Source organism: Clinocottus analis, unplaced genomic scaffold (genome assembly GCF_023055335.1).
Source record: "Clinocottus analis isolate CAN_PGR_092001 unplaced genomic scaffold, fCliAna1.0.p SCAF_26, whole genome shotgun sequence".
Taxonomy (NCBI): Eukaryota; Metazoa; Chordata; class Actinopteri; order Perciformes; family Cottidae; genus Clinocottus; species Clinocottus analis.
The window spans coordinates 2,746,381-2,770,103 of record NW_027175998.1 but is presented as its reverse complement, the minus strand read 5'-3'; the positions used below and the strand labels follow the sequence as shown (position 1 = coordinate 2,770,103).

At 43.3% G+C, this 23,723-nt stretch overlaps 1 protein-coding gene across 5 annotated transcripts; it reads right to left on the bottom strand.

Moving 5' to 3' along the window:
• Positions 1–73: 73 nt before the first annotated feature.
• pds5a (PDS5 cohesin associated factor A) lies at positions 74–23,636 on the bottom strand. Of its 5 annotated transcripts, none has more exons than XM_068592004.1 (34): positions 23,614–23,636; positions 21,843–21,996; positions 15,282–15,485; positions 14,609–14,695; positions 14,389–14,486; positions 14,014–14,140; positions 13,667–13,747; positions 13,405–13,545; positions 12,762–12,877; positions 12,477–12,571; positions 12,238–12,383; positions 11,906–12,057; positions 11,575–11,688; positions 11,280–11,361; positions 11,126–11,174; positions 10,869–11,008; positions 10,269–10,384; positions 9,415–9,520; positions 9,112–9,272; positions 8,858–8,981; positions 8,551–8,709; positions 8,323–8,391; positions 7,802–7,938; positions 7,526–7,649; positions 7,010–7,214; positions 5,626–5,740; positions 5,377–5,509; positions 4,898–5,017; positions 3,947–4,009; positions 3,423–3,568; positions 3,255–3,342; positions 2,895–3,157; positions 2,492–2,765; positions 74–1,709 (listed from the first exon to the last, which is right to left on the bottom strand). In XM_068592004.1, the coding sequence occupies exons 2-34, from the start codon at positions 21,954–21,956 to the stop codon at positions 1,671–1,673; spliced, it is 4,188 nt and encodes a 1,395-aa protein (XP_068448105.1). In that variant the 5' UTR covers positions 21,957–21,996; positions 23,614–23,636; the 3' UTR covers positions 74–1,670. The 5 variants fall into 5 exon arrangements, with proteins under 5 accessions (XP_068448105.1, XP_068448103.1, XP_068448106.1 ...); XM_068592002.1 differs by lacking the exon at positions 23,614–23,636 and adding an exon at positions 22,935–23,054; XM_068592005.1 differs by lacking the exon at positions 23,614–23,636 and adding an exon at positions 22,935–23,054 and having other exon boundaries at positions 2,492–2,741.
• Positions 23,637–23,723: the final 87 nt, after the last annotated feature.

Below are 23,723 nucleotides of genomic sequence, written 5' to 3'. Positions count from 1 at the left end.
GTACACGGACTGGAAAGAAACGTTGGGGAAGTGGGGTGTCGACAAATCCTCACACAGCCTTTTAAAAAAAAAATTAAAAAAACTCCCATCTTTCCCACCAACACGGTGGCATATTGCAGTACTACATGGAGTTGTCCTGCTCCCCCTTCACTGTGAAGACAGTTTCCAGCCCCACTCCCCATCAAAAAAAAGGGGCGTACTCTATCTCCCTGACTTGTAAATAGTCCAGAGCTGTCTCGTTATCACTAGAGTGCACCATTGATGGCTGGATCTATATTTTGTAAGAAAAATAAAAGGACATACATAGATACAAGGAAGAGGGCCCCTGCCTCCCCTCCCCGTCTTCCTCACCACGTCCAATATTGCACGATGATGACGCATAAAACAAAATTGGGCTGTCGCATCTCAGTTTCTCCTTTTGGTTTCGAGACTGTCCTCTCGTTTCCTTGGAAGCGAGCATCAGCAGTATAAAAAGCATGGTTATTTATTGTGACAGTGTCATGTTTCTTTGATTAAAAAAAAGAAGAAAAGTTTGGTTCTTGTCGAGTCTTTTGGCTTCGAATATACCTGCTGTTCCATAGACAATACAAAAGCACTGGTAACACCTAAAAAAACGATTGGGTTTTTTTATTTTCTGAAAAAGAAAAAAAAAGTTAAATATGGTCATGAGAATAGGCATACTTTAACTACATTAAAAAATAAGTTGTCAACACAACCCGAGAGGTTTCCACTCACTGGATGCTCAACAGTTGGCGCTACGCAGCAAATAACTTGACAATCGTACAAAAAAATATTTCATTGTAAAAGATGAACAAAAACCTGAACACATATTTTTATAGTAATATATCACTTATGCATTCTGAGGTGAAGTACGGCTTTATACTTCAGCTGTAAAAAAAAATCAACTAACTAAAGGTTCATTTAACCCCAGCTCAATGCCGCGGCCCCGATTAGCACCGTCTCCAGAGCTTTGACCGCGTGTATTAGTCCATGGACACACCGGGAATAAATCAAAAGGCCTCTAAAAAAAAAAAAAAAAGTGTTAGAGGGGTTTCTACCGGGCCTTGTGATGCTATAACCAAGCTTAAGAAACCAAAACATACCAAAGTTTATAAAAATTTGGTGTTGGAACATCTCTTAAATGCACAAAACGTATGCTGTGATGTTTCTATTTGTCTTGGATATGCAAAACTGCAAAAGTTGTGGGTATTTACAAAATACAACAGTTTCAGAAAAAACTCAAAATGAAAATATTGTTCAACAGACACAATGAGGAAGAGGTCAGGAGACATACAGTAGGAGGTATTTGTTTTTTTTCCCCAGGGAATTTAATAAGCAACGATCATAACCAGATTAAAACGTTTGTAAAATGTCCATCCTGTTTTTGTTTTTCTTAAAAATGGCTCCACAAAAGAAGCAAAGAGCAACAAACACAAAGGCAAAAAAATAACATGTTTTTTTTTTTTTTTTTTAGTAAGACCTACATACAATGAGCTTCAATTGACTATAAGGTATTTAAAACCTTCTAGGATGTCAGTGGTTTGTGTGTCTGTCTGTGTGTGTACATGTGTGTTTTAAGAAAGGTCCATAATATGTCCAGGAAAGCTTTAGAGTCAGAGGAGCGTGTACGCAGGGCTGGGGAGGTATGAGGAAGAGTCTGGCCCGATTCTCTACAGTCTTGGTTTCACCTTCGCTTGTCTCCTCTTTACCTGAAAGACAACAAAGTTTAGAGTCAGTCGCCGCCCATCTTTTCACCTGGCTGAGAGTAGTTTTCGCTTTTAAAATCATGGTAAAATTCCGCATATAATAGACATTAAATCTATTCAGGAAGCGATGTTATTGATTGGTATAAAGACATGTACGCAACCTATTTGTGCAAATTAACGGGCACAATTTAAGTCCGACTGTGTATTTTATCAGTTCATTAAAATATGGCAGCAAACCCTCAGTAATGAGCCCTGAATCATCGTGCTCATGTTCACTCCGGTCCTCTAGGGCGCGCTCGACCTGTATTCATGACATGAGCTCAATTTGTTGTCTAATAATGATTTTAAACCGTGTTTTACTTTGTAGCGCAAAACAACAATAAATAAAATCAGCAATATAAATCCCCAGAATTTGATTTCCCCACATGGGTCCTGATGATGCAGGGTGAAAATCGCCAAAATTGTCCAATGAACAGGTTACTTGTATAACTCCCCAGGATTTTATTGTATTTTTTTTTTTAAGACAGCGTGACCAGGACACACTTAAACAGTCCGGAGCAGGGGTCTGCAACTTTTTAAAAAGGCAACGAGTACTGGTCAATCAAACTGCAGTGAACAACAGGCCGTGCAACTGCCAGTGGCTGTGAAAGATGTCATGCAGATGAAGGGGCACTTCAACGTGCACACGTATCGCTAGTGTGCCATTGGTTGAGGTAGCCTAACCTGTATAGACCAGAGGTAAAATGAACGGCGTGTTAAGATATCCCTGGACTAAACCAACTCACTGCCAGCCCAATGTCGGGTTCTCCCCTCCTCGTAGATTTGGTATCTCCCTGGCTACATGCGTCGGACCGGGCTGCCCGGCTGCTCTGGCGTCTCCCCGTGTCCTTCCTGCCACAGAGAGCGCCCTCTGGGCTGGACTCCAGCTCTACCTCGGAGTCTCCCTCGCTGCCCAGAAGAAAGGCCCCTGTCCCTACAGCTCTCTCTGTGTCCTCTCCAGGCTCACACTTTCTCTCGTTCACATTGCTCAAATACCTGAAGAGAAAGAAAGTCAATTTCCTATAATTCACCATTGTATCTGCCAAAGCTACGATACGCTAAGTTACTACGGTTAACTCCATTTTAAGTCACTTTCTGCCCCCCTGCCCTCCTTCCCCCTCTTCCTTGATGTCCTTCTCTGCCTCTCACCTCTGCAAGTCGATCTGTCGCTTCGTCCCTTCGTCGTTCTGCTGCTGCTGTTTCGACATCTTGATGTTGATCGACTCTGCTGATGGGTTGGCGTTGGGGTCGGCCGCCCTCTTCCTGCCCCTGCCCGCTCCGCCTCCGGTCGGCGCCGCCGCTACCTCTTTTTCGGCCGGGGCGGCCGCGGTGGATTTGGGCGGGCGGCCGCGCCGCTTGACGGGCGACGCCTCCGTCTCGTCGTCGGGGGTCACGTTCTGACTTGGCGCGTCCTGAGATGAGGGGGGGGAGAGATGGCGGGGACCGCTTGGTCAAGATAACCGGGTAGCGTACTTGGGGCGGACGCGAGGGTGTCCCCGCTGCACTCACCTTACTCGCCTCTTCGTTTTTGCTGACTGGGTTCTCGTTGTTTTCCTGCGCTCGGCTCTCTGAGGACTCAGTGGCGGCGTTGCTGTTACTGCAAGACACGTTTGAAAAGTTGATGAAATTCTGTGTGTTTGTGTGTGTGTGTGGGCGGGAGTTGGGGGGCGTCTGTACCTGTTCTTGTTGACAGCCGAGGAGCTCAGGAGGGAGGAGTTGGTGCTGGGGTTACTGGCCGTGTCTGAGGCGGTCTTGGTGAAGATCCTCCTCCCTGGTACCGTCAGAGGCTTGTTCACAGCTCCCAACACTGGGGCTGGTTTAGGCTGAGTGAAAAAAGGGAGGGGGCTAATGGTATTAGACTGGTATTTCATAGCTTATTTGTTTTACACACGACATAATCGTCAGGGCTCAAATCTGTGAGATCTCTCTCGGCTACTACATGTGTATCTTCTTTAAATTAATTCTACAAGGGCTGACGACTCGAGCATTTTACTCCTGAGGAGATAAATATAAAAATACAGATGCTTCTGAACTGGTGATAACGTGACAAATCTTTTTCTTTACGGCTAAATATTAACTGCTAAAGATGTGTTTACAGAGTCATGTATTCTGCACCTCTGCCCTTCCTTCAAATTAAACTACACAGTATAAAGCATTATTAACTTTGATGTGGATGACTGAGTGTTCGTGACTGCTCTTACCTTTCCAGAAAGCAGCATTTGTCTCATCTCTGTCGACAGATACTCTTTATCGTTTTTGAAGTCCTGTGGAAATAAATCCCGGCAGAAAACTTTGATTAGCATGAGCTGCTGCCGCACAAAGCTCACAACTTTTCTTTAAGTCTGAACAGTATGCCTATTTATCTACCACTGAACAGATGGAAGTCATTCTTAAAGTTTCTCTATACCATATTCAGAGCATTAATATAGAAGCAAACAACTATTGTTTGATAGTGTCGACTTAAGAAGAGAATGAAGTGACTCTGCGTCTGTGTTTTGTGCTACGTAGCCGAGCTCCGATCCTGTTTACGTCTCATGTTCCTGAAGTTATTGCTCAGAGTGACTTTTTATAATTAAAAAAAGAGGACGTCTTTTACAAGCCTACCACCTTTTTGATTTAGTAGCTGTGACGTCATTTCATACAGTTGTCTGGTTTCTACTTTTTAAGTGATTAAGAAACCAGCTAAAACATGTCCTCTTGTGCGCACGGAGCAGCAACCGACCAGCAACTTGTGGAGGCAAAGAGTTAAAAAAAAAAACTATTCTGAGGAATCTAAAAAAAAAAGATACATCGTTAACAACGTGGTGAATGGGAATCGGACTGCAGCCTACTTGCTGCGAGTTTAATACATTTTCTGTAATATTAATTTCACACAGCTGTTTCTCTCTGTACTTGCAGCTGGTTGCACACGCTTCTCTCTGCAGCATCCATTAATGTTGCATTGCTGCCATCTACTGATACACATGTACAGACACAAACCCCTCTGCATGCATTGTGTTAAGACGAGTGATGTGACTTGACATTTGTTGCGTGAATACTGTGTGTGTGTGTGTGTGTGTGTGTGTGTGTGTGTGTGTGTGTGTGTGTGTGTGTGTGTGTGTGTGTGTGTGTGTGTGTGTGTGTGTGTGTGTGTGTGTGTGTGCGCGCATTGCCTTGTCCTGTATGATGAAGAACTTGGAGGGTATGACGGGGTCTTTTGGAGAGTCCAGATGACACGCTGTGCTCTTGTTGGCGATAACGAAGAGAGCGACATCACAGACAATATACAGCTTCTGTAACCAAGGCAACACGAGACACACAGTTAGGATTGTTTGATAATTGGGTGAATCGGCCCACAGAGTTCTAAAATATTAGTATTTTGCTTCTCAGCTTCTACAAAGTCTGCCTTCCCGTGAACAGAACTTCCCCCGTGATGATCTTATGGATTTAAAAACATTATGGGCAACCGGCTTGTTTTCCTGAAGACAATGGCTACAAAAAGCTTAATGTTTATAAACAAATAAAACGTTTTTGGGTTTCAAGAGATGCTAGCAAGACATCACGGCAGAATTGTAATGATTTACTTTTTTTCCTTTTGTGTGCGATTATTTCTGCTGTTCTTTGTCGTTATTGGCTAAGCGTGCCAACGTACCTCGTTGGCTTTTACATCATCGGGACACTGTGCGTCTTTGGTCTGTTTGATGTTCTCTACCATCTTCCTTAGAAACGCATGACTGTTGTTCTCATTCTTGGTCATCAGCACTTCCAACATGAACCACAGACACCTACGCAAAGAAGCACCATGAACATCACCACTGATATCTTAACAGACCTATGAGTCAAGACTCCGTGCATATTCTCAGCTGCATTCATGAAGCCAATATAGTACGTCCGCACTCACTCTTTAATATCTTTGAGCTGTTCATATTCATGTGGTTTTGTGAAGTCTGGGTCGTGGGCCAGCAAGTGGATCATAAAGGGAACGACGTACTCGGGAAGGAGGGAGACCATTTTATCTGTGGGAAGAAAAAACAACAATAAATGTTAACGTCTGTAAAAGGGTTTCCATCCATCTGGTTTGATGCAAAAAATAGAAGAAAAACTAAATATTGCATTAAAGTTGGTGTTGTGATTAAAAACTAAATGCAACAGAGTGCATTGAAAACAAAAAAGACTTAATAAATGACAAAAATGAATAGCAGCAGATAAAAACGTCCCATCTGTGTGAGGCGAAGAGGAGACGGTGGCCTTCCTGAAATAAGTATACATGACATAAACTTGAATGCCACATTTCTATTAAGGTTTCTACGTCGTCTACGTTCGTTTGAGGTTTGGTGTTGTACGCCGTTCTTCAGCATTGGTTTTACGGCGCCCACAATCTTGTACCACACACGGATGTCACCTATACCAGTGGTCCCCAAACTCTAGGCCGCGTCCCGGTACCAGTCCGTGGATCCCTTGCTACCGGGCCGCAGAGAAAGAATGAATGAAAAAAATAAATACTCACGTCAGAAAAAAGTTTTATTTTGAAAAAAGACCGGATACATCCGTCTGCGCGTAACCTCAGACGTAACCTCTTGACACATGTTGCGCGATAGTTACCCCAAAAATGAAACTTAAAAGTCTGTTTCAACTTGGTGTTCTGGAATAAAATCAAGGCAGAGCATCCTTGAGATCACCAAAAAAAAAGCTCTGAAAACCCTTCCTCCATTTTCAACACCCTGTCTTTGTGAAGCGGGTTTAAATTAAGCACCAGACTGCACATGAAGTTCTAATTTACCGAGTTAACACGACATAAACACACGTCGGGTGACGTTTTCTCCCGTCACACCGAGACGGGACCGGCTCGTAGCAGAGAAACCAGCTCAGGGCTCCCACTAATTCGGCCTAATGGTGAGTTGTATCTTTAAGCACTTTATAATCGCTTCTTGCCGGTTGTATCATTTTATTACATCGTATTTATCGCCCACACCGTGAAGGCCGGTCCGTGCAAATTTTGTCTGACACGAAACCAATCCGTGGCACAAAAAAGGTTGGGGACCGCTGCTCTATTTCCATCCTACTCCCAGTATTTGCACAAGAGCGTTGACTCGAAATGGCCATTCACTTGCATTCGTTTTTGCACATTTTCAGGTTTGCGGTTGAGCCTTGTGCTAGATTTGTAAGGAACCGTGGCTCGTGTGACCTTTCAACTGATGTTTAATCTAGCGCACAGTGAAAAGTGGTATAAAAAAAAAACAGCAGTAGTGTGTAATCACAGAGCACATTAGAACATCCATACTGACCCTGAGCGATTGGGTTTTGTTTGATGAACTCCCTCCGGACAGAGATGTTTTTGAGGAGGCACTGTCGGGCGTGCGCACGGCGCTCCTTGACCGGGTCCTTGGCGCACAGGGCAAAGACGGCGAGGTATTCCAGGGGAAGAACCAGTTTGACAAGAGCCAGGTGCAACTTCTGAGCGAAGATCTGACGAACCTGGTAGCACTCGTCCTGTACGACGGAGGGAACAGACTCACGTCACAACTCAATCACACAATTGAGTAGAGCAGAATGACCGGGAGAGACTAATGAGACCGAACCATTGTGCGAGTCAAAACACAGACAGTCTGACTTTGTCGTGGGGGGAAAGTACGAATGATAAGAATGTCTCCAGTCTAGGAACCAGGACGTTGCTGCTCATAGGAATTCAGCCAACAAATGATTTGATCATTTCGACCCGGGCTTCCCACACGGTCACATGCCAAAATGTCTTCTGCTAAAGAGGCCTTTAAAAAGGGGCAACGTAAAAAGTTGAGACTGACGTTGATAACGAGGCCGCAGAGCTGAAACTGTTCGGGTGTGATGATGTCGTGGTAACAGGGCTCCTGGGCTAACTTCATGATGGCTCCACCTGCAGCCAGCCTCAGACGGGACATGTCTGACTTGCTGTGAGGAGAAAGAAATAACAAAAGAGGAAGAATGTTAACAAAGAAAAGCTATTTAATTTACCTCTGACTCTGTAATAAATGATTCCCCTCCTGCCACCCGGCTACATCTCAGTCCCTCCAACAGCTCTACTTTTGAGCCCATCGAGTCACCTGATCTTCTTCTGCTCTGTGAGGTCGCCCTCGCTGACCAGCATGGCTGACAGCAGGCGGAGGGTTGAGTTCGCCGACTTGGATTGGTTGTTCTTCATTCCTAGTAACCAGCGCACTAGCAGCTTGATGGCTTGCACCTGTAGGGGAACAGGCGGAGCACCATTGATGAGGCAAAGTGAGGTCTCAGAATCTTTCAAAACACAGCTTTCCGGTTTTATTCCACAAGCCTCGAAGACTAAAGTCTAAAAGCAGTAGAAAAACAAGGCATCCATCTTGACATACATTACCACAAACTGCCAAACATGATAAATGTACTCCAGATCAGTGCTGTTATAATTATAATTTGTTCACATGTGTTATGGCTGCTGGAACAAAGGTGGCTTCATAGCGCTTTGTTCTGCACTGTGGTACAACATACCTCCGTCTCGAGGGGAGAAGCTGAAGCTGTGTTTGTGCGAGTTACAATGAGAACAATCTAATTTAACATGAAATGAAATGCCAAAGAGGCGTTATCCTCTTACTTTAGCTAGGACCTCAGGTGAAACTTCCTCGTCAGTGGTCCACAGCTTCCCATTCTTGTTTCCCACCGACTGCAGACATAAAGGCACATCACAGTCACCATCTTTTCTGAGCTGAGTGCGTTGTATTTTTTGTTGTATTTTTATAAAAACAGGATTCAGTGGAATTGTTGTAAAACTGTGTAAAAAAAGAACACGTGAGCAACCGTCCACTCGCTTATATCCACACACCCGGTCATTCATGAGCAAGTCCTTGACAATGAAGTTGGCCACGATGGACTTCATTGGCGAAGCGAACTGATCTGGGGCCAGCATGGAGATGTGGCCCAGGGACACGAGGGGAGTGATGAGCTGCTCCGGGACGTCTGCGTTCAGACTGCGTGACAGAGGCTGAGGGTGCAGGGACGAAAGAAAAAAAAAGATCACGCACAAGAAGGGTCAACGGGAGACGAGAAAATGATCACCAATGCAAGTTAAAATGAATAAAATCACACTGAACCGTTGTCTATTTGTAATACAAGGTGCATCCCCCCCCTACCTCAAAAATCTGTGCCAGTTGCACTTCCTTGTTGTTGAAGATGGCGTGGATGCAGTGGACGGCCTGCTTGGCCTGGTGAGGCGTTCCCCGCTTGGCTTTCTGATGCAGGACGGGAATCAGAGTCCTGTTGGACCGAACAGATATTAGGAAAATGTACTAACGGTGCGCGGCTAATAAAAGTGTGGACCCTTCCTTCAGACTACTGTCCAGCAAAAATGTTGACCGCTCCGAGTATGACGTAATTTTTCTCTTACGATCGTATTTGTTGGAGCTCCGTCTCGATTTTCTGCCCCGTGTTCCTAAATATCTGGATGGCTGCCTCCGCCACCTTCTCGTCCTCCATCTTCAAACACTGCAGCAGAGACTCGTAGGTTTCTGCCGAGTGGAACGCTGTGGGGTGCGTGAACGATAAGACCTGGAAAGAGAGCAGGCAGGATTTACTTTGTTGGCTTTGTTTGTGCAGTATTTTCAAAGTTAAAGCCACTGTTTCACTACTAATGACCAATTTGACACGTTTGACAAACTGTTGTCCATCACGGTACGTCCATGTCGAGTACCTTGAGGAGCTCCAGGCCGGACCGGATGGCGGCGTCGGGGGTAACGCCCTCCTCGTCGTCGTCCGCTGTGCCCTCAATGGACTTGTTCAGCAGCTTCACCAGAGCACTAAAATAAACCCAAAAAAGAATCCATTCCAATTATCTAAATGGGATTAACAGGACACACTAACGATATTTGTTCGGATATTTTAGGACAAATAGCAAGAATTAAACAGGCAGAAATCCTTCCGAAAAAACCCCACCAAAATACACATTTTCCCCTCTTTACGTCTAGTGCTATATATTAACCTATATTGTTTTGGTGAGAGTTACTTAGTTGTGGAGACATCGGCAGTAGAGGTGCCCGTCTTCTCTGCCATGTTACGGGACTATGACACCGTTTGTGGCGCTCAAAAAAATACATTTCAAAAACAGGATTTCCTCTTTGCAGAAATCCCAACCCGGTTACTGAAGATAAATATAATGTGCGAAAATGCTCACAATATTATCTGTGGGTAAGCACTACAAGTCGGTTTAGTACATGCGTTTGTCTTTCTTATGGTGTTTTTCCATGAAGCAGAAGGGGTTAAACCCGTTTCCCTGCCTGAGGCCCGTGTGTTCCTCTCACCACCACTAGGTGTCTCAGTGAATGAGGAAAGCCTGTTCGTGGTGTTACACAATGACAGAGACCCAGATAGTTACATGGAGATCCGTATCACAGAGATAGGAAGTGCTGGCCTGCATCTTTTTGTGCGATTTACAGGATTTAAATTCCTTCTTCTAACTGTAGACTTGACTTGAACACGTTCCTATATTTGTTGTTGTTGTGAAACGTAAACAAATAAAAATGACTCAATTTGGGGCGTCTTTCTGACCTGATGGCTTCAGAGTCGATGTGGACGGGGGCGATGCGCTCCAGCAGGAACTTGACCATCTCCAGGAACGGGTTGGTGGGCTGTTTGGGGAACGTCAACTTCCGGGTGATCTCCCTCTGCACATTGAACACCGTAAAACACAATCATCCATGATTCGTGCTAATATAGCTGCATCTGCGTGCACATTTACGCCCAGGTTTGTCTGACCAAATCTTGGATAACCAGACAAAATGTTCCTTTTTTTAAAAAAAACAAAAACGTGTGGTCCTATTTGTTTTATATTTACTCCACTGTTGATCTGGTGGTCTTTAACGACAATGTGATTAACTGATTCATATTATTTAGTTGAAAGAACTACTTTGCTCTGTTATAGTAAACTAAGGATCAAGTATTGATTAGATGTTGTTTAATGCTGTGCTTGGATAAGTATCCCTTCTCCTTTAAGTGGTTGCATCTTGAAACAAACCAGTTTCAGTAACTAACGGCGTGTCCATCTTTCTTGAAAATGCCCCAATAAATAACAACATGCTCTTTAGGGATATGAAGCTACCATAGGTAGTGATTTGTGAACGCTGAAGCAGAATTATGTATTCCTCTCACCACACAGATCTCCGCCTGTTTGCAGGAGCACGTGGGGCTGATGAGCATCTCCAGCTGGACTCGGAGCTTCTCGTCTTCGCCCAGAACCTGATTAAACTTCTTCATGAAGTCCTGGGCTTTTCCAGCGTCTGGCAGATTCTCTGAAAATCACAAAGACACGTCACATTAAAACGAAATGAACCTCGACCACCTGGAAGATGTGACGACAGTGTACGGATTGAAAAGCACACTGGACGCATTTGTGGTTTCCAACTTACTGGCTATACTCATCAGCTTCCCGAACATGGCCGTGTTATTGGGCTCGGACTAGCGGGGGGAAAAGAAAGAGTGAGAGGAAAGTGTCAGATAAGTTTTGCATCAAAAGACACGGGGGAGGTGGTCAGCTCTGTGTGTAAAAGCATGTCAACACACCACTGGCAGCTTGTGGAGGTCAAGCAGCTCTTTGACGAGGCTTCTGAGCATGTTCTGACACTTCCACATCTCATTCAGGGCCCTGGAGCAAAGAATGCACCAAGAGAGGAGAAACAGGTGAGATGTGACAGAAGAGCAGGGGGTTATCATCAATGTGCAGACCTTCTGATATATACATGTTACACTATTAGTGTTTGTAGATGCTGGTTTGCATTTTTTTCTTTAAGTGTTTATAGAATGCGTAAGTAAGAAGAGGTAATCATGTGTAGGAGGAAAGCGTGTATGTTTTACTGACTTGACAGCGTTTGTGTCCAGGCAGGCATACAGGTAGTACAGACACTTCATCTTCTCCTCCGTGTCAAGACTGTGAGGGACCATGTACTGAGCAAAGATCTTCTCCACTAATAACCTAAAGAGAGGGGGAGAGTTTCCACCGTGAATTAAGTGAAAACAAGAAGAACGAACAGGACAATAAATTCACTGCACTGATAAACTGGAACGCAGCATTCTTGGTGTGACCTTGTATCGCCTGAAAGTTTAGGCTGCTTCTTAAGGTTGGAAACGTCCAAAACGGCATTGCTGTTACTGTCTATGGAAAACTACATGGCGGTGGGTAATATGCTCACTTGTCGTCAATGCTGTTCTGATAGTAGATGTGCAGCAGTTTGTCTTTGATCCAGCTGATCTTCAGGGCGGACTCCTTCCCGGCCTCGTGGTGCAGACAGTACTTTTTAAAAAGCTGGGCGAGGCCCATCATGGCCTCCTTACGCACACGCCACTATAGAAGGAGGGAAGAAAAACAACAGATCAGGTAGGAACGGTTTAAATGCAGATGAGCAAAGTCAATTTTACATTTTATAAGTATAAAAGGGAAAATAAAACCTTAGTCATAAGCAAATACTGCTTAACTTTGAATGTCAAATCTTCGGCACCACTCGAGAGTGCACATTTGTCTCACCCTTTTGTCTAAGGTCCTCTCTCGTACAAAGCCCAACAGCTGGTCATTGACCAGGTTGAGGTCCTTCTTCCCGGCGTTGATGATGGTGACGATGACATCGTGACGGATGGCTTCTTCTGGGTCGTGTGAACGCACCTTCAAATACTCTGAATGAAGAGAAAGCCACAGCGCCATGTGATGAAAATTACTGAATTAAGAGGAGGAAGAAGACAAAGGCGAGTCGGGGAACATAAACACACCTGTCAGGTCTCTGGCCAGGTCTGGGTGGTTCATGAGGCAGTGGCTGGCAAACTTAACACACTCTAGCCGGACGGGAACATGGATGTCATTGAACCTGGAGGAAGAAAACATCAGTTTTACGTCATGAAATCACCTGAATTGAGCATCGTCTTTTGAAAGAGTGGGCGAGCCAGCTGGTGACCTACTGAGGAAACGAGACTCCTGAGTTTACCAACGTTTGAAAAATATAACAAGGAGTTCAGGTTAAAGCCGTGTGTGTGTGTGTATGTGTTCATTTAACTCACCGTCCTAAGAAGCACTGCCACAGCGGCCTGTTCTGCGATGCCAGCTCTGAGTCTTTGGCCCCAAACAACTTTGCGAGCAACCGAACAACAGCCAGACGCTCCTCGCCGTCGTTGCTCTGCAATCACAAAGAACATGTGGAAACAAATGCAAAAGTGCCCTTTTTCGGGTCTCTTTTTCAAACAAATATTTATTTTACTCTCACTCTACTCACTCTCCTAATGCAAATAAAACAGGGCAAACTGTCAACTGTGCAGCAGTTTGTCTTTGATCCTGCAAAACCTGCAGCCTGTGAGCATACAGAGCTGAGGAGCTTTGACAGAATCAGGAAAACGTCCCCAAACTGATACATATCCTTATTTGTTTTAAGTCTGTGTAAACACAAAAGCTATACATTTCTAAAACAAAAACTCAGAATAGTGATGGGCCTCTTTGTGTATGCCAGGCTGTTACTTCGTCGATAAGCGAGTGCAGCTACAGGATGGATTAGGTCTGCTCTTAAAAGTGTTATGTTGCTAAAACAGTTATACACACACACACACACACACACACATTTTATGTTACACTATACAAAGAACCAAGACACCTGTGGTGGGCAGATGTATGCTCATCCTTTTGACTGTGTGTGTTTATCGTTGTATTAACCTTAAGTTTGAATTCCAGCTGTGGCATGACAGAGGTAAGCAGCATTGGGTCGATGGCAAACAGTTCCTGGATGAGGTCAAAGACGTGCTCCGACAGGTCGCTGACTGATGATTTGCCCATCACTAAAACCTGATTGAAGAACTGAGGAAGGGGAACAAGAACACTGCGTCAGATAAATACTTAATTACAAAAAAAGATGTGCTGCCGGTACAGACATGAGTGCGAGAAAAGCGTTCGCTCGTTAAGCGAGGCCGCTACTCACGTTCGCGATGCACGTCTCAATGGTCTGGACGGTCCTCTTCAGCAGAGTCTTAGCAAGGTCATACGCTTGCTTGTTGAGATTCTGTTCCAGGACAGTTGAACACTGATTAGTTTGATGGAAACATCTCACTAAAACACTTCCTGATACACACAGCGTCAGAGGTTTAGAAAGTATAAGAGGCTCACGGACTGACAAATTCTAAAAGATAAGATGAATACATTTTTTTTCCAGATTCTGTATTTGAACTGACAACTTGGTCACATAATTATATCTAGACATCATTCTGAATCATACACAATCAATACAAATAAATGGCATTATAACTAATTAATACATGCGTGTCCCACCTTGTGTGCGGGGATGAGGTTGATGAGGATGGTGTCCAGCAGCTCCTGTGTGACTCCATCGCCCTCCATGATGATGGAGCTCATCAGGTCGATCATGTGCATCTGCACCTTCTGATTATGGCTGTTACTGTGGGGGAAAGATGGATATGAAAGAAAAGTTGAAACTATAATGAATAAATGAGTGAATGCGTCTCTCGGTATACATCGGTCTGCCAGTTTCAAGGTAAAACAACACATATTAGAAAGGTATTCGTAATGGAGCTGATCTACATGCGAGGCAGATTCAAGGGTGACCGGTGAGACTGAATAAGAAAAAATGTCTGACAAACAATGATATGGAGAAGCAACAACAACAACAACAACAAAAGGCCTTACTTGATGACAGAGAAGAGCGTTTTGAAGAGCTGGATGAAGATCTCGTTACAGTCCTCCAGCTCAAAGCATATGTTGTACGACTTCACCCACGCCAGATTCTAGAAAAACATATACAGACGTGTTAGTCCTTCATCAGCTGCTTAATGAACTGTCCTGTGAGCTGCAGTTAGCAGAACACACGAGATTAGCCCCCTTGTGGTTTTCTACATCAGCGCCTTACCTCCAGCAGGTAGAAGTATCTGTTGAACTGAGGGCTCTTAGTGTCTTCCAGTCCCTTGAGCTGTCTGGTGATGAACAGGAAGATGTCCTGGAGACGAGACAGGAAAACACTTTTGAGTTTGTTGCTGTTTTTCATGTCAATTTTGGTGAGTGCTCTCAAAAACACCACATTGGACGAGCCAAAGCAGTGACAAACAGTGGTAACATTGGAAATTACAGGACATACTGAGATATAGATGGTACTTTGATGTGGTAATTCTGCTGCAAACGTATCATTGTCTCTTTATGTCAACATATAGTCCAGGCTTCCTTTTTTTTCTCTATACCCTTTCTTATTTTTTTTAAAATTTTTATTAAGTCCCTTTGCCTGTCTTGAGTGGTCACTTAAGGAACTGCAGTTCATGGCTTAATGGGATTGACAAAACATGAGCTTGAATGAGTTTAACACGAATGACTTAAGGGAGGCAGTTAGGACTTTGCTAGACTTATTAAGTTTAGATATGCAACGCTATTTTATACCGTCATGGAATTGTCTTTTAATTTATTTCCCTGATTTTCGTGTTAGTTCGTAACTAAATAAAAGCTTGGGTTGCTTTTGAAAACTACTCCCTTGATAAGGGTGATTAGTCCCTTGAAAGACGATTTCATACATCTATCCAGGGTTAGTGCCCAACCTTGAGTTTGTCGTGGGAGGTGTAGGGGGCCTCGGGGGCATAGATCCTGAAGATGTCTGCCAGGCAGCAGGCCACCAGTAGCCTGACGTCTTTGTTGGGGTTCCTGAGGAAGAACTCTGAGGCGAGGTGGAGCGCCAGGCCGAGATACTGCTGCTTTTCCTCCTCGGAGTCTTGGTCCATGTCCATGTAGGTCTTCACCACCATCTGTGAGACAGAGCGGCATGTGAGGATAAGAGGGGAAACGATCGTTCTGCATTAGGAAATTACAGCCCGAATCACAGCTTAGTTTGATGGTTGCCTGTAGTGCTTTGTGTGGCATTATATAGCGCAATAGCCTTCACGGAGTGAAGTATCTACACACAACACAGCAGGCGCACACAGTGGCAGCTCCGGCACACAGCGCAGCCACACATCATGAAGTTGGGCTCAGTGTAGCAAATAGTAATAGCTGAAAGTCGTTCATAAAGTCGTTCAATGAAGGAACAAGCTTGAAAACAAGGTTTTAACAACAAGAAGATCCTGTAACTTCCATGAGAGAAAAAGGCACAAAAAGGCTTTTAGGGAGTAGCTACATTAGTTATTATCTATATTAGTAACAGATCTCTACTGCTTCCAGAGCAGTATATGGTGCCTTTGTGTCAATCCTCTGCAATCGTGGTCACTTCCGCTTACTGGATGCAAAGAAACAAGATGGCGATGGCCGAAATGCCGAACTTGAGGCTTTAAAACCGTAGTTCATTAACTAATGGGTTAAGTCACAGTGACCACGTCCACTTCTTATCTACAGTCCATGTTAGGGTTCATGCACATTGTGACCAATGGATTTCCATGACTTTGATGATTTTTAACCAAATTTCCATGACCAAACATTTGTGAAATCTGTGTGTAAACAGTAAAAAGTGATAAAATGTAGTATTTAAACTAACAATGAGGATTCCAAAGCATACAGTAAACCTTAAATGATACAAATGAATAAAAGAGACAATAGTTTAATTAAAAGAATAAAAATGTATATAGATGAGAATTATTTCAAACTCACTGTAAATTAACGACATGAACACATGAATATAAAACATTTACATGACTTTTCCAAAACTTTTGGGATTTTATTTTTCCAATGACTTTTCCAGGCCTGACAATGATCCTTTTAAAATGACATAACTTTTCCAGGTTTTCCATGACCGTATGAACCCTGCCATGGTCAGAAGTCAGAACTAGGCCAAGAAAATTACAATTGTTACGTCGCTACAAATGATGCTGGTTGTGAGTCAGTAACTTCATTTATATAGCATGCTGGCACACAAAGCAATTCTGAACATTAATATAATGGCCAAAGCCGGTGTTGCATATCACATGACTCTGGCTGCTGGCCCATAAAGACCTTTCCCCATACACAATAAACAGCAAAAGGAATATATATGCCCCACCCATGGTTTAAATGGACTGGTAGTTTGACAGTGACCGAGCAAACGAGGAAGGAACCTCAAGGAAGTTGGGCACGATTTGTAAGTACTGACGAGTAGAGAGGGTGAAGCAATTTCCCAGTGCAGTTTATAATCCGTCTGAGTTACAAGTCACTTGGCCTGTCAGAGCTTGTTTGCTGGAAACAGCTGCATCTGGTTTCATGTGAGGGTTAAGATGAGAGCAGTATTTGGGCGACCAGACAACCGAAAAACTAAGAGCTAAATGAGCCTAAAGCCAAGTAGAGATTAAGAGCACACGTGACCCTTTATGATTTAAGAGTTAATGAATTCAATGACGAGTTGGAGTTAAACGCTTAAGTATCTATAGGGAGAACAAAACATGAGAATCAAATCCCCCTCGTTAGAGATAGAAAGTCTGACTTTAGAAAATTAAATCATCAAAATACAAAAAGCATATCTCAGATCCTAAACCCATTTATTCTTATTAAAAATGTGTTGAATGTTGGGTGAATGACAGGAAATATCCATCAATATCTTTTTTTAGATGTTCTCTGGGTTAAGTGTGAACATTGCGGTGTCAAAAGCTGGTCTGCACCAATCTTATGAGTTCTTATGGAGCGGCACTAGGACACCATGCTTTAAACTATCCCTTCTCTCCAAGAGTGATAAGAGTGAGCCTGTTATATGAGAGAGGCAGAGCAGCTCACTATACAGGCGGGCAGGGTGGGGGATGGGCCAACAGCTCCAGCAGACTGCAGAGCACTACGATCACTCCCACACGAACACACACACGCACAGCGTCATTCTCACAACCCAGCCAGGGAAGGCTCTCTACACAGACAAGTGTGTGGGCTGATTTCAGCTGTGGAGTATGCGCGCTCCTCTACACTTTCAATTTATTGTTGTTTATTTGGACAGAATCTGTTTGTGCGAAAAATGTATGTGACACAATTTCAAATGGCTGCTGATGTAATGTGTCTGAGAGCCTCACGACAGCTTTGTTGTTTCTGCTCAATGTTGATCTGAAACGAAGCCACAATTTGAGTCCTATTAATTAATGTGAGCAGAACCCCCCCCCCCCCGATGTCTTTCAAAACGGGTTAGCCACGGTCTCGTCCCCTTCGACTGTTCACGCAGACATTAGCACTTCATAAAGAATATTTTAAAAACACTCAGGTCTAGGTCCCCCATTCATTTGTGAAACAGCACAGTGTAGTCTGGCCAACAAAGTACAGCCTGGCTCAACTTTTACTGAAATGCACAGTGATGTCATTTGTCAAAGCAGCTCATTAGCCAATCAAATACGCGTAAGCGCACATTCCTGGTTCATTACTTTGGAAAATGAATGGGGCAATTCTCCCGTTTACCTGGTGATCAACGGCACAGCGGCTCAAGCTGTTGTTGGAAACTTTCCAGCATTTCTTCCTCACGGCATGCAGCGCTGTGCAGAGTTTTGGTTTATGGTAAACCTTCAAACTCACCGATCCATTACTCAAACTGGCCTTTATTCTATTCAATTGTCGTTACCTAAAGCACTGAGCGTCCACACTACTCTCAAAAACGAAGGAGTTTAAAAGAGGCTACCGATGGCGTGTTACTTTGAAAAGCCCAGTGTTGCCTCGTCGCGTGGACGGGGAAACCAACCGGGGGGCTTTAATAAATGACGGAGACACCTGCGCTGCTAATTGACTGTGTCTTAGCGGATACGACCTGTTCTTCCCTGATTTGCCATGTCGCCAGAAGAAAAACAAACAGCTGTAATAATCGCTTGACTACCAGAGGTCATTTCAACATGGATACCAGATTAAAGGCATTGCTGAACTTTTTGTTTATACTAGCAGCAGCTATTGTGCAGTTAAATTCTGCATCTGATAATGCTACTACTGCCGAGATGCAGAGGAAGCGCTTGCCGTTTATTGGAGTGATTTGTGAGCGGCATGTCCCGCGGCAGCGTCGGCCCTACAGAGCGAACGTTTGAAGTCACTAGTTGCGGCTTTGAGTAAGCTGATGGACACAAAAGGGGAGACTTTCCTTTTTTATCAATTTTTGTTGTTGTTCTGCACAACAATTGTGAAGTTCCCATAAAAGCTGAAAACGAACAAAAGCAGGATAGAAACGAGTGCAGTGGCCGTGCAGTGGCCGTTTGGAGCACTTGCCTGTGGGGAACAAGCCGATAGCTTGACCCCATGAACTGCTACTTGCAGACCCGCAGTATTAATGCATGCACCTGGTTCTAGAAATATGCAAAGGGCGGTCATACATACATACATACATACATACAGACTGGCCATGAAAGGAAGGATTCTCTCTCTCGCTCTGTCAGACCCCATATCTACACGTCCACCAGATGTGGTTGCAATAGCAAAAGGCGTTCAGGACATAACTTTGAGGAAAACTGAATGGAACACAAAAGCCTTGGTCCAGAGATGTTCAGTAGCAAATTTGGTGACAATTAGAAACGCACCGAGCCCGATTCTGGTATTGGTCCAGCTAGTTTGGGTATTGATGACAATGAGCTAATCTGGTATTGGAAAGCATCATCTTAATAACCAAGAACACAGAACATGTATATGTATATCTTTGTTACATTTTGATTCACAATGTCCCTTCCACACAGTGAGACGTACAAATCAGCATAGAAATATCAATATATATAAAAATATAATATCAAGAATATATCCAAAGCCCAGATATCAGTATCTGCCGACAATTGCTCAAATATTATAGAAGATTGACACAATTCAAAATAGCAAAAAATCTAATAAAAAAAAATCAATCTCGACAAGAATAGATTAGTCTGGAACTACAAAATCCAGGTGGGAAAAAATAATGAGACTCGAGATTCGAAACCTACCGGCTCAAACATTGAGGTCTTTGTTAGAATACCACCATCTGGCCAAATTGCACCACATTCTACACTTTGTTCTCAGGCAAAATACCCGCCAGTAGACCAGATGAAGTAGACCAGATGAGCGGTTCCTTAAATGTGTGAAGCACATACATACCCACACAGCTAGAGATTCTTAAAAAATACTTATCAACTATACTATCAACTCTGTGTGGCAATATGAAGCTACAGTCAGTAGCCAGTCTTAGCACAGAGACTTACAATTGGGGTAAACCAAAGGTTCCAAAATACGACCTACCTCTGGTTCGCTAATTAACACTAATGATTATTTTTAATCTTTAAATCATGCAAAGACCAAAAGGGGAAACATGACAAGTCGTGAGTTTACAGAGGGGTTACACAGGGCGTTATTTCTTGGCCGGGCGCAGTCACTTTCAAAAGTCTCCACTGGTTGCCTGGCAACCTCAGGGCGATGGAAAGACTCCAAACGGCTGCCGCCTGTAGCTTTGTACAGTATCTGCATTCAGACATGAGCGGCATCGATCCCCTTATCTAACTCTCAGCCAGAGCAAAGGGTTTTTGAAAATGTTGAACTATTCCTGAATGATCGCTTTTCCCCTCCGAGAAATAAATGGCTAATCAAGCAAACGCGCCGTCTCTGTACACAAAGACACCCATCTAAAGTTATTAAGTTTACTTATAATGTATAACAAGATGAAATACTTGTAGTATATTGATTTAGTCTTTAATACCTTGCTAACTCAGCTCGTTGGCAACTTTTTAAAAGTTCTGCAGTCGCAAAAAGTATACAACTATGTTCAAGAGGATAGACAAGACAAAAACACTGAGTCACAGTAAAACTTTAAATTCAATTAAAAAAACTCCTACGAAACTTATTGCATGAAATATAAGCACAATACCAACACATGGGCAGGGCAGGGTGGGACAACAAAGAAAAATAATATATATATATATAAATAAAGTAAAAAGGGCATTGATTCTACAAAACAGGCCGTAGTAAGATACAGTATTCAATTTAAGCTTATAAATACAAATGCAAGCTATGTTTTTGTCTGTTAAAAAATGAGTAATACTATTAGTATGAGTACTACTTTGTATGGGGACACTAAATGAAAACTGTGACCTGATGCAATATGTACTCTCCTTTTAGTACAAACTACAGAATGACGCATTATGACAGTGGCTGACAGTCTATGAATGTGACTAAATAGCAAGAATATCAACCATATAAGATAAACTGCCAACTGGCTAATTGCGCTGCCGGAAGACCAAAACAAATCTTCACTCTCTTCCATCAATTAGCTTAACGCATATGCAATTAGTGTCAGCCTCCCGAACTCGCAGCAGTATACAGCTGAGGTTAAATGGATCTGTAAACATCTGTCTTGCACGGTCAACAACTTGCCATTCAGCACAGTTGTCCTGCTTGCCAAGGCTAGGGGTTGTTGTACTTTATGGTCTTAATGCTACTCTATAAACAGTTCTGGGATGTCAGGAAACCATTTCAGTATTACTGGAGTAAACAATCTAATGTGATTAAGAAGAGTCATAAGATCTGAGTAAACATAAGTACCAACTTTGAAACTGCTGAAGGTTTGATATTTGGGGGAAGGGCACGGGTGGAAAGCAAGATGCATTGTGAGATGGTTGAACTCCCATATTGTAAGTGTTTGTAATCAATATTTACATAACAAATGACAACGTGAAAAGTGGTCGTTTGTTGGGTTTACCTACAAATAATTATCAACTAAATCTGCGACTCTGGTTAACTCTCACCGCTCTCATTGCAGCATTGTTTGGTGAAAAAGCTCTGAATCCCTACAGAACACCACCTGAACTGCAGGTGTCTTTCTGTGAAAAAATGTTTAATGTGTTTAATCCATGGTTTTGCTCCTTGCAGTAATCACAGCTTTTATGTGTAATATTTATCATCCCAATTGTTCCAGTCGTAAGAGAATAAAATTAACTGCTAAACTTGAAGAAAGTCTGAAAAATATCTCCTCTATCATGTTCCATTCAAGTTAAAAACATCATAAAACTCTAGTATTTCATGACTTTGAGTGTTGTTTGTTCACAGTCTCAAAAATCTCGACAAGAAAAAAACAGATAAGAGATGGAGGGCCTCTTTTGACTTAGTCTTAGCCCAACATACTGTAGAATACAAAGTTATGAGGGTTATGGCATTTTGCCAGGGGCTGGACACTGAAAAATCATGTCAGGGCTCGCAAAAAACATGTTTTCCGACAGCAAGAGACCCCATCAACATACCTTTAACCGTTTGACCATTTCATCGTTGCTGATTTTGTCCGTAATCTCCTTTACTCCGGGAGGATAGATGATCTTTCCGTCCGCCGCCGGTTTCTGCTGTTGCGGGAACTCCATGCCTGTTTACGGTATGGTCCACACGGTCTTCTACTGGCCTCTATGGGTCAGAAAACAAAAGTTCAACACAACCATGCTACCGCACTTACCAAAACCTCGTTTTAAGCACCATTGTCATTTGCCAATCATAAACGGTACCCGCTAAAATTGACAACACCGTACCTGCGTGTTTAACGATATTCTAGTCCAGACAACTTTTCAAACAGAAAGCCGACATTAAAACAACATTGTACATATCGTTAGCTCACATGCTAAAATACCCCGGCTAAACATAAGCTCCATATTTTCCGTAAATGTCCCACCAAACATGGAATCGCCAGAGAAACAAGCTCAGCTGCTATTCCGTTAAGCTTAAAGCTATGTCAACTACTAAGTTTTTGGGAAAACACTACAAAACAACACGAAATCACCCGGCGTATGGCTACTGTCACACAGGTTATCAAATTAGCTAGCTAGCTAGTTGCAGTGCAAACATTCATTGGCAAGTGGCTAGCATTTTGCGGGAAGGAAGTGATGCTAGCAGCGAGCGGCTAATACTTGTTAGCTGTGCTAGCCAACTGGTTAGCCTGCTTTGCTAGCTGATAGGCCGCAAACTAGTGAGGTCCCCATCACATCTCCAGCTACAGACAGACACTCACAGAGGAAGTGAAGTATCCTATCATCACTGCCTAAAACACCCGCGCTCGTGGTCAGTTCCAGTGGTTTACAACAAGTGCAACTACTTTGTGAAGTTTAAAAATCAAGCTTATATACTTGTTACTGTCTTTTTTCAACTTCGACGCATCGCTCCGTACTGCCGCTAGTTTACTGGCGAAGAAGGGCTGCTACCGTCGCCCTGAGCCCTCCTCTCTCACCAACAACTTGCCCCCACAGATGATTTTTAACACCCTAACCAATGCAAAATTAATCAATTTTAAAATATACAACTACGACTACAACAGTAGAATATTTGCCAAGCGGCCCCTCGTTTGTATTTACCTCTCAAGTGGGCCGTTTTAATTCATTAGTCTGACACAGGTTGGGTTTAGTTTTCGGCACAAAGCTCTCTGTCCGTTCAGCTCAGTCAGTGCTGACTGTGTGAAGGCTGGGGGCACAGCGCCTCCCTCGGTCTCACGTGAGTACTGCAGCACCAAATACATGGCGGGAGTCAGAAACGAAACGCTCGCGCACCCAAATCACATCACCCATCGAGTGTGTCTTTAACAAACCTCCCGTGTCAACATTTTGTTGGGTTAGTTACATACCTGACTGATTTTTAATATTAATTAACATATGTATGATTCCATTTTCCTGTTTCATGTGTGTGTGTGTGTGTGTGTGTGTGTGTGTGTGTGTGTGTGTGTGTGTGTGTGTGTGTGTGTGTGTGCGTGCGTGCCGCGCGCGCGCGTTTGTTTGTGTGCGTGCGTGCGTGCATGATATACAGCTACTAGTTCCAGTAATGATAATCATTATCATAACTGTAGTAGATTATGCTTTTCTATTTTAAAAGTGCGAGTATGTCCACACCTATTTCTGCCACCAACAGCCCGTTTACCAATATTATGTATGCTATCATTCAGCACGTTAACTTTCTTTGGAAAAAATAATGCATTGTGAGAGTAGAGACACCTCGCGGTCAACGGGTAGATAAACACTGAAAAAGTGTGTTCAACTTTACCCATTTCATGAATGTCTGCTTTTTTTCCATATCATAATACATCCGACATTGTATAATATGTTTGTTCCGTTGGTTATGCGCATCAACCATTTTACAGTGGTACAGCTGCA

What these genes read in the sequence shown, in the direction of transcription:
- pds5a (XM_068592004.1), bottom strand. Translation starts at nt 21,956, where the DNA reads ATGGAGTTCCCGCAACAGCAGAAACCGGCGGCGGACGGAAAGATCATC. An exon ending in ACCTCATCCCCGCACACAAG is followed by an intron (nt 13,748 to 14,013) that starts GTGGGACACGCA and finishes GTCCTGGAACAG; the next exon opens with AATCTCAACAAGCAAGCGTA. An exon ending in CAGCTCAAAGATATTAAAGA is followed by an intron (nt 5,510 to 5,625) that starts GTGAGTGCGGAC and finishes TTCTTTGCGTAG; the next exon opens with GTGTCTGTGGTTCATGTTGG.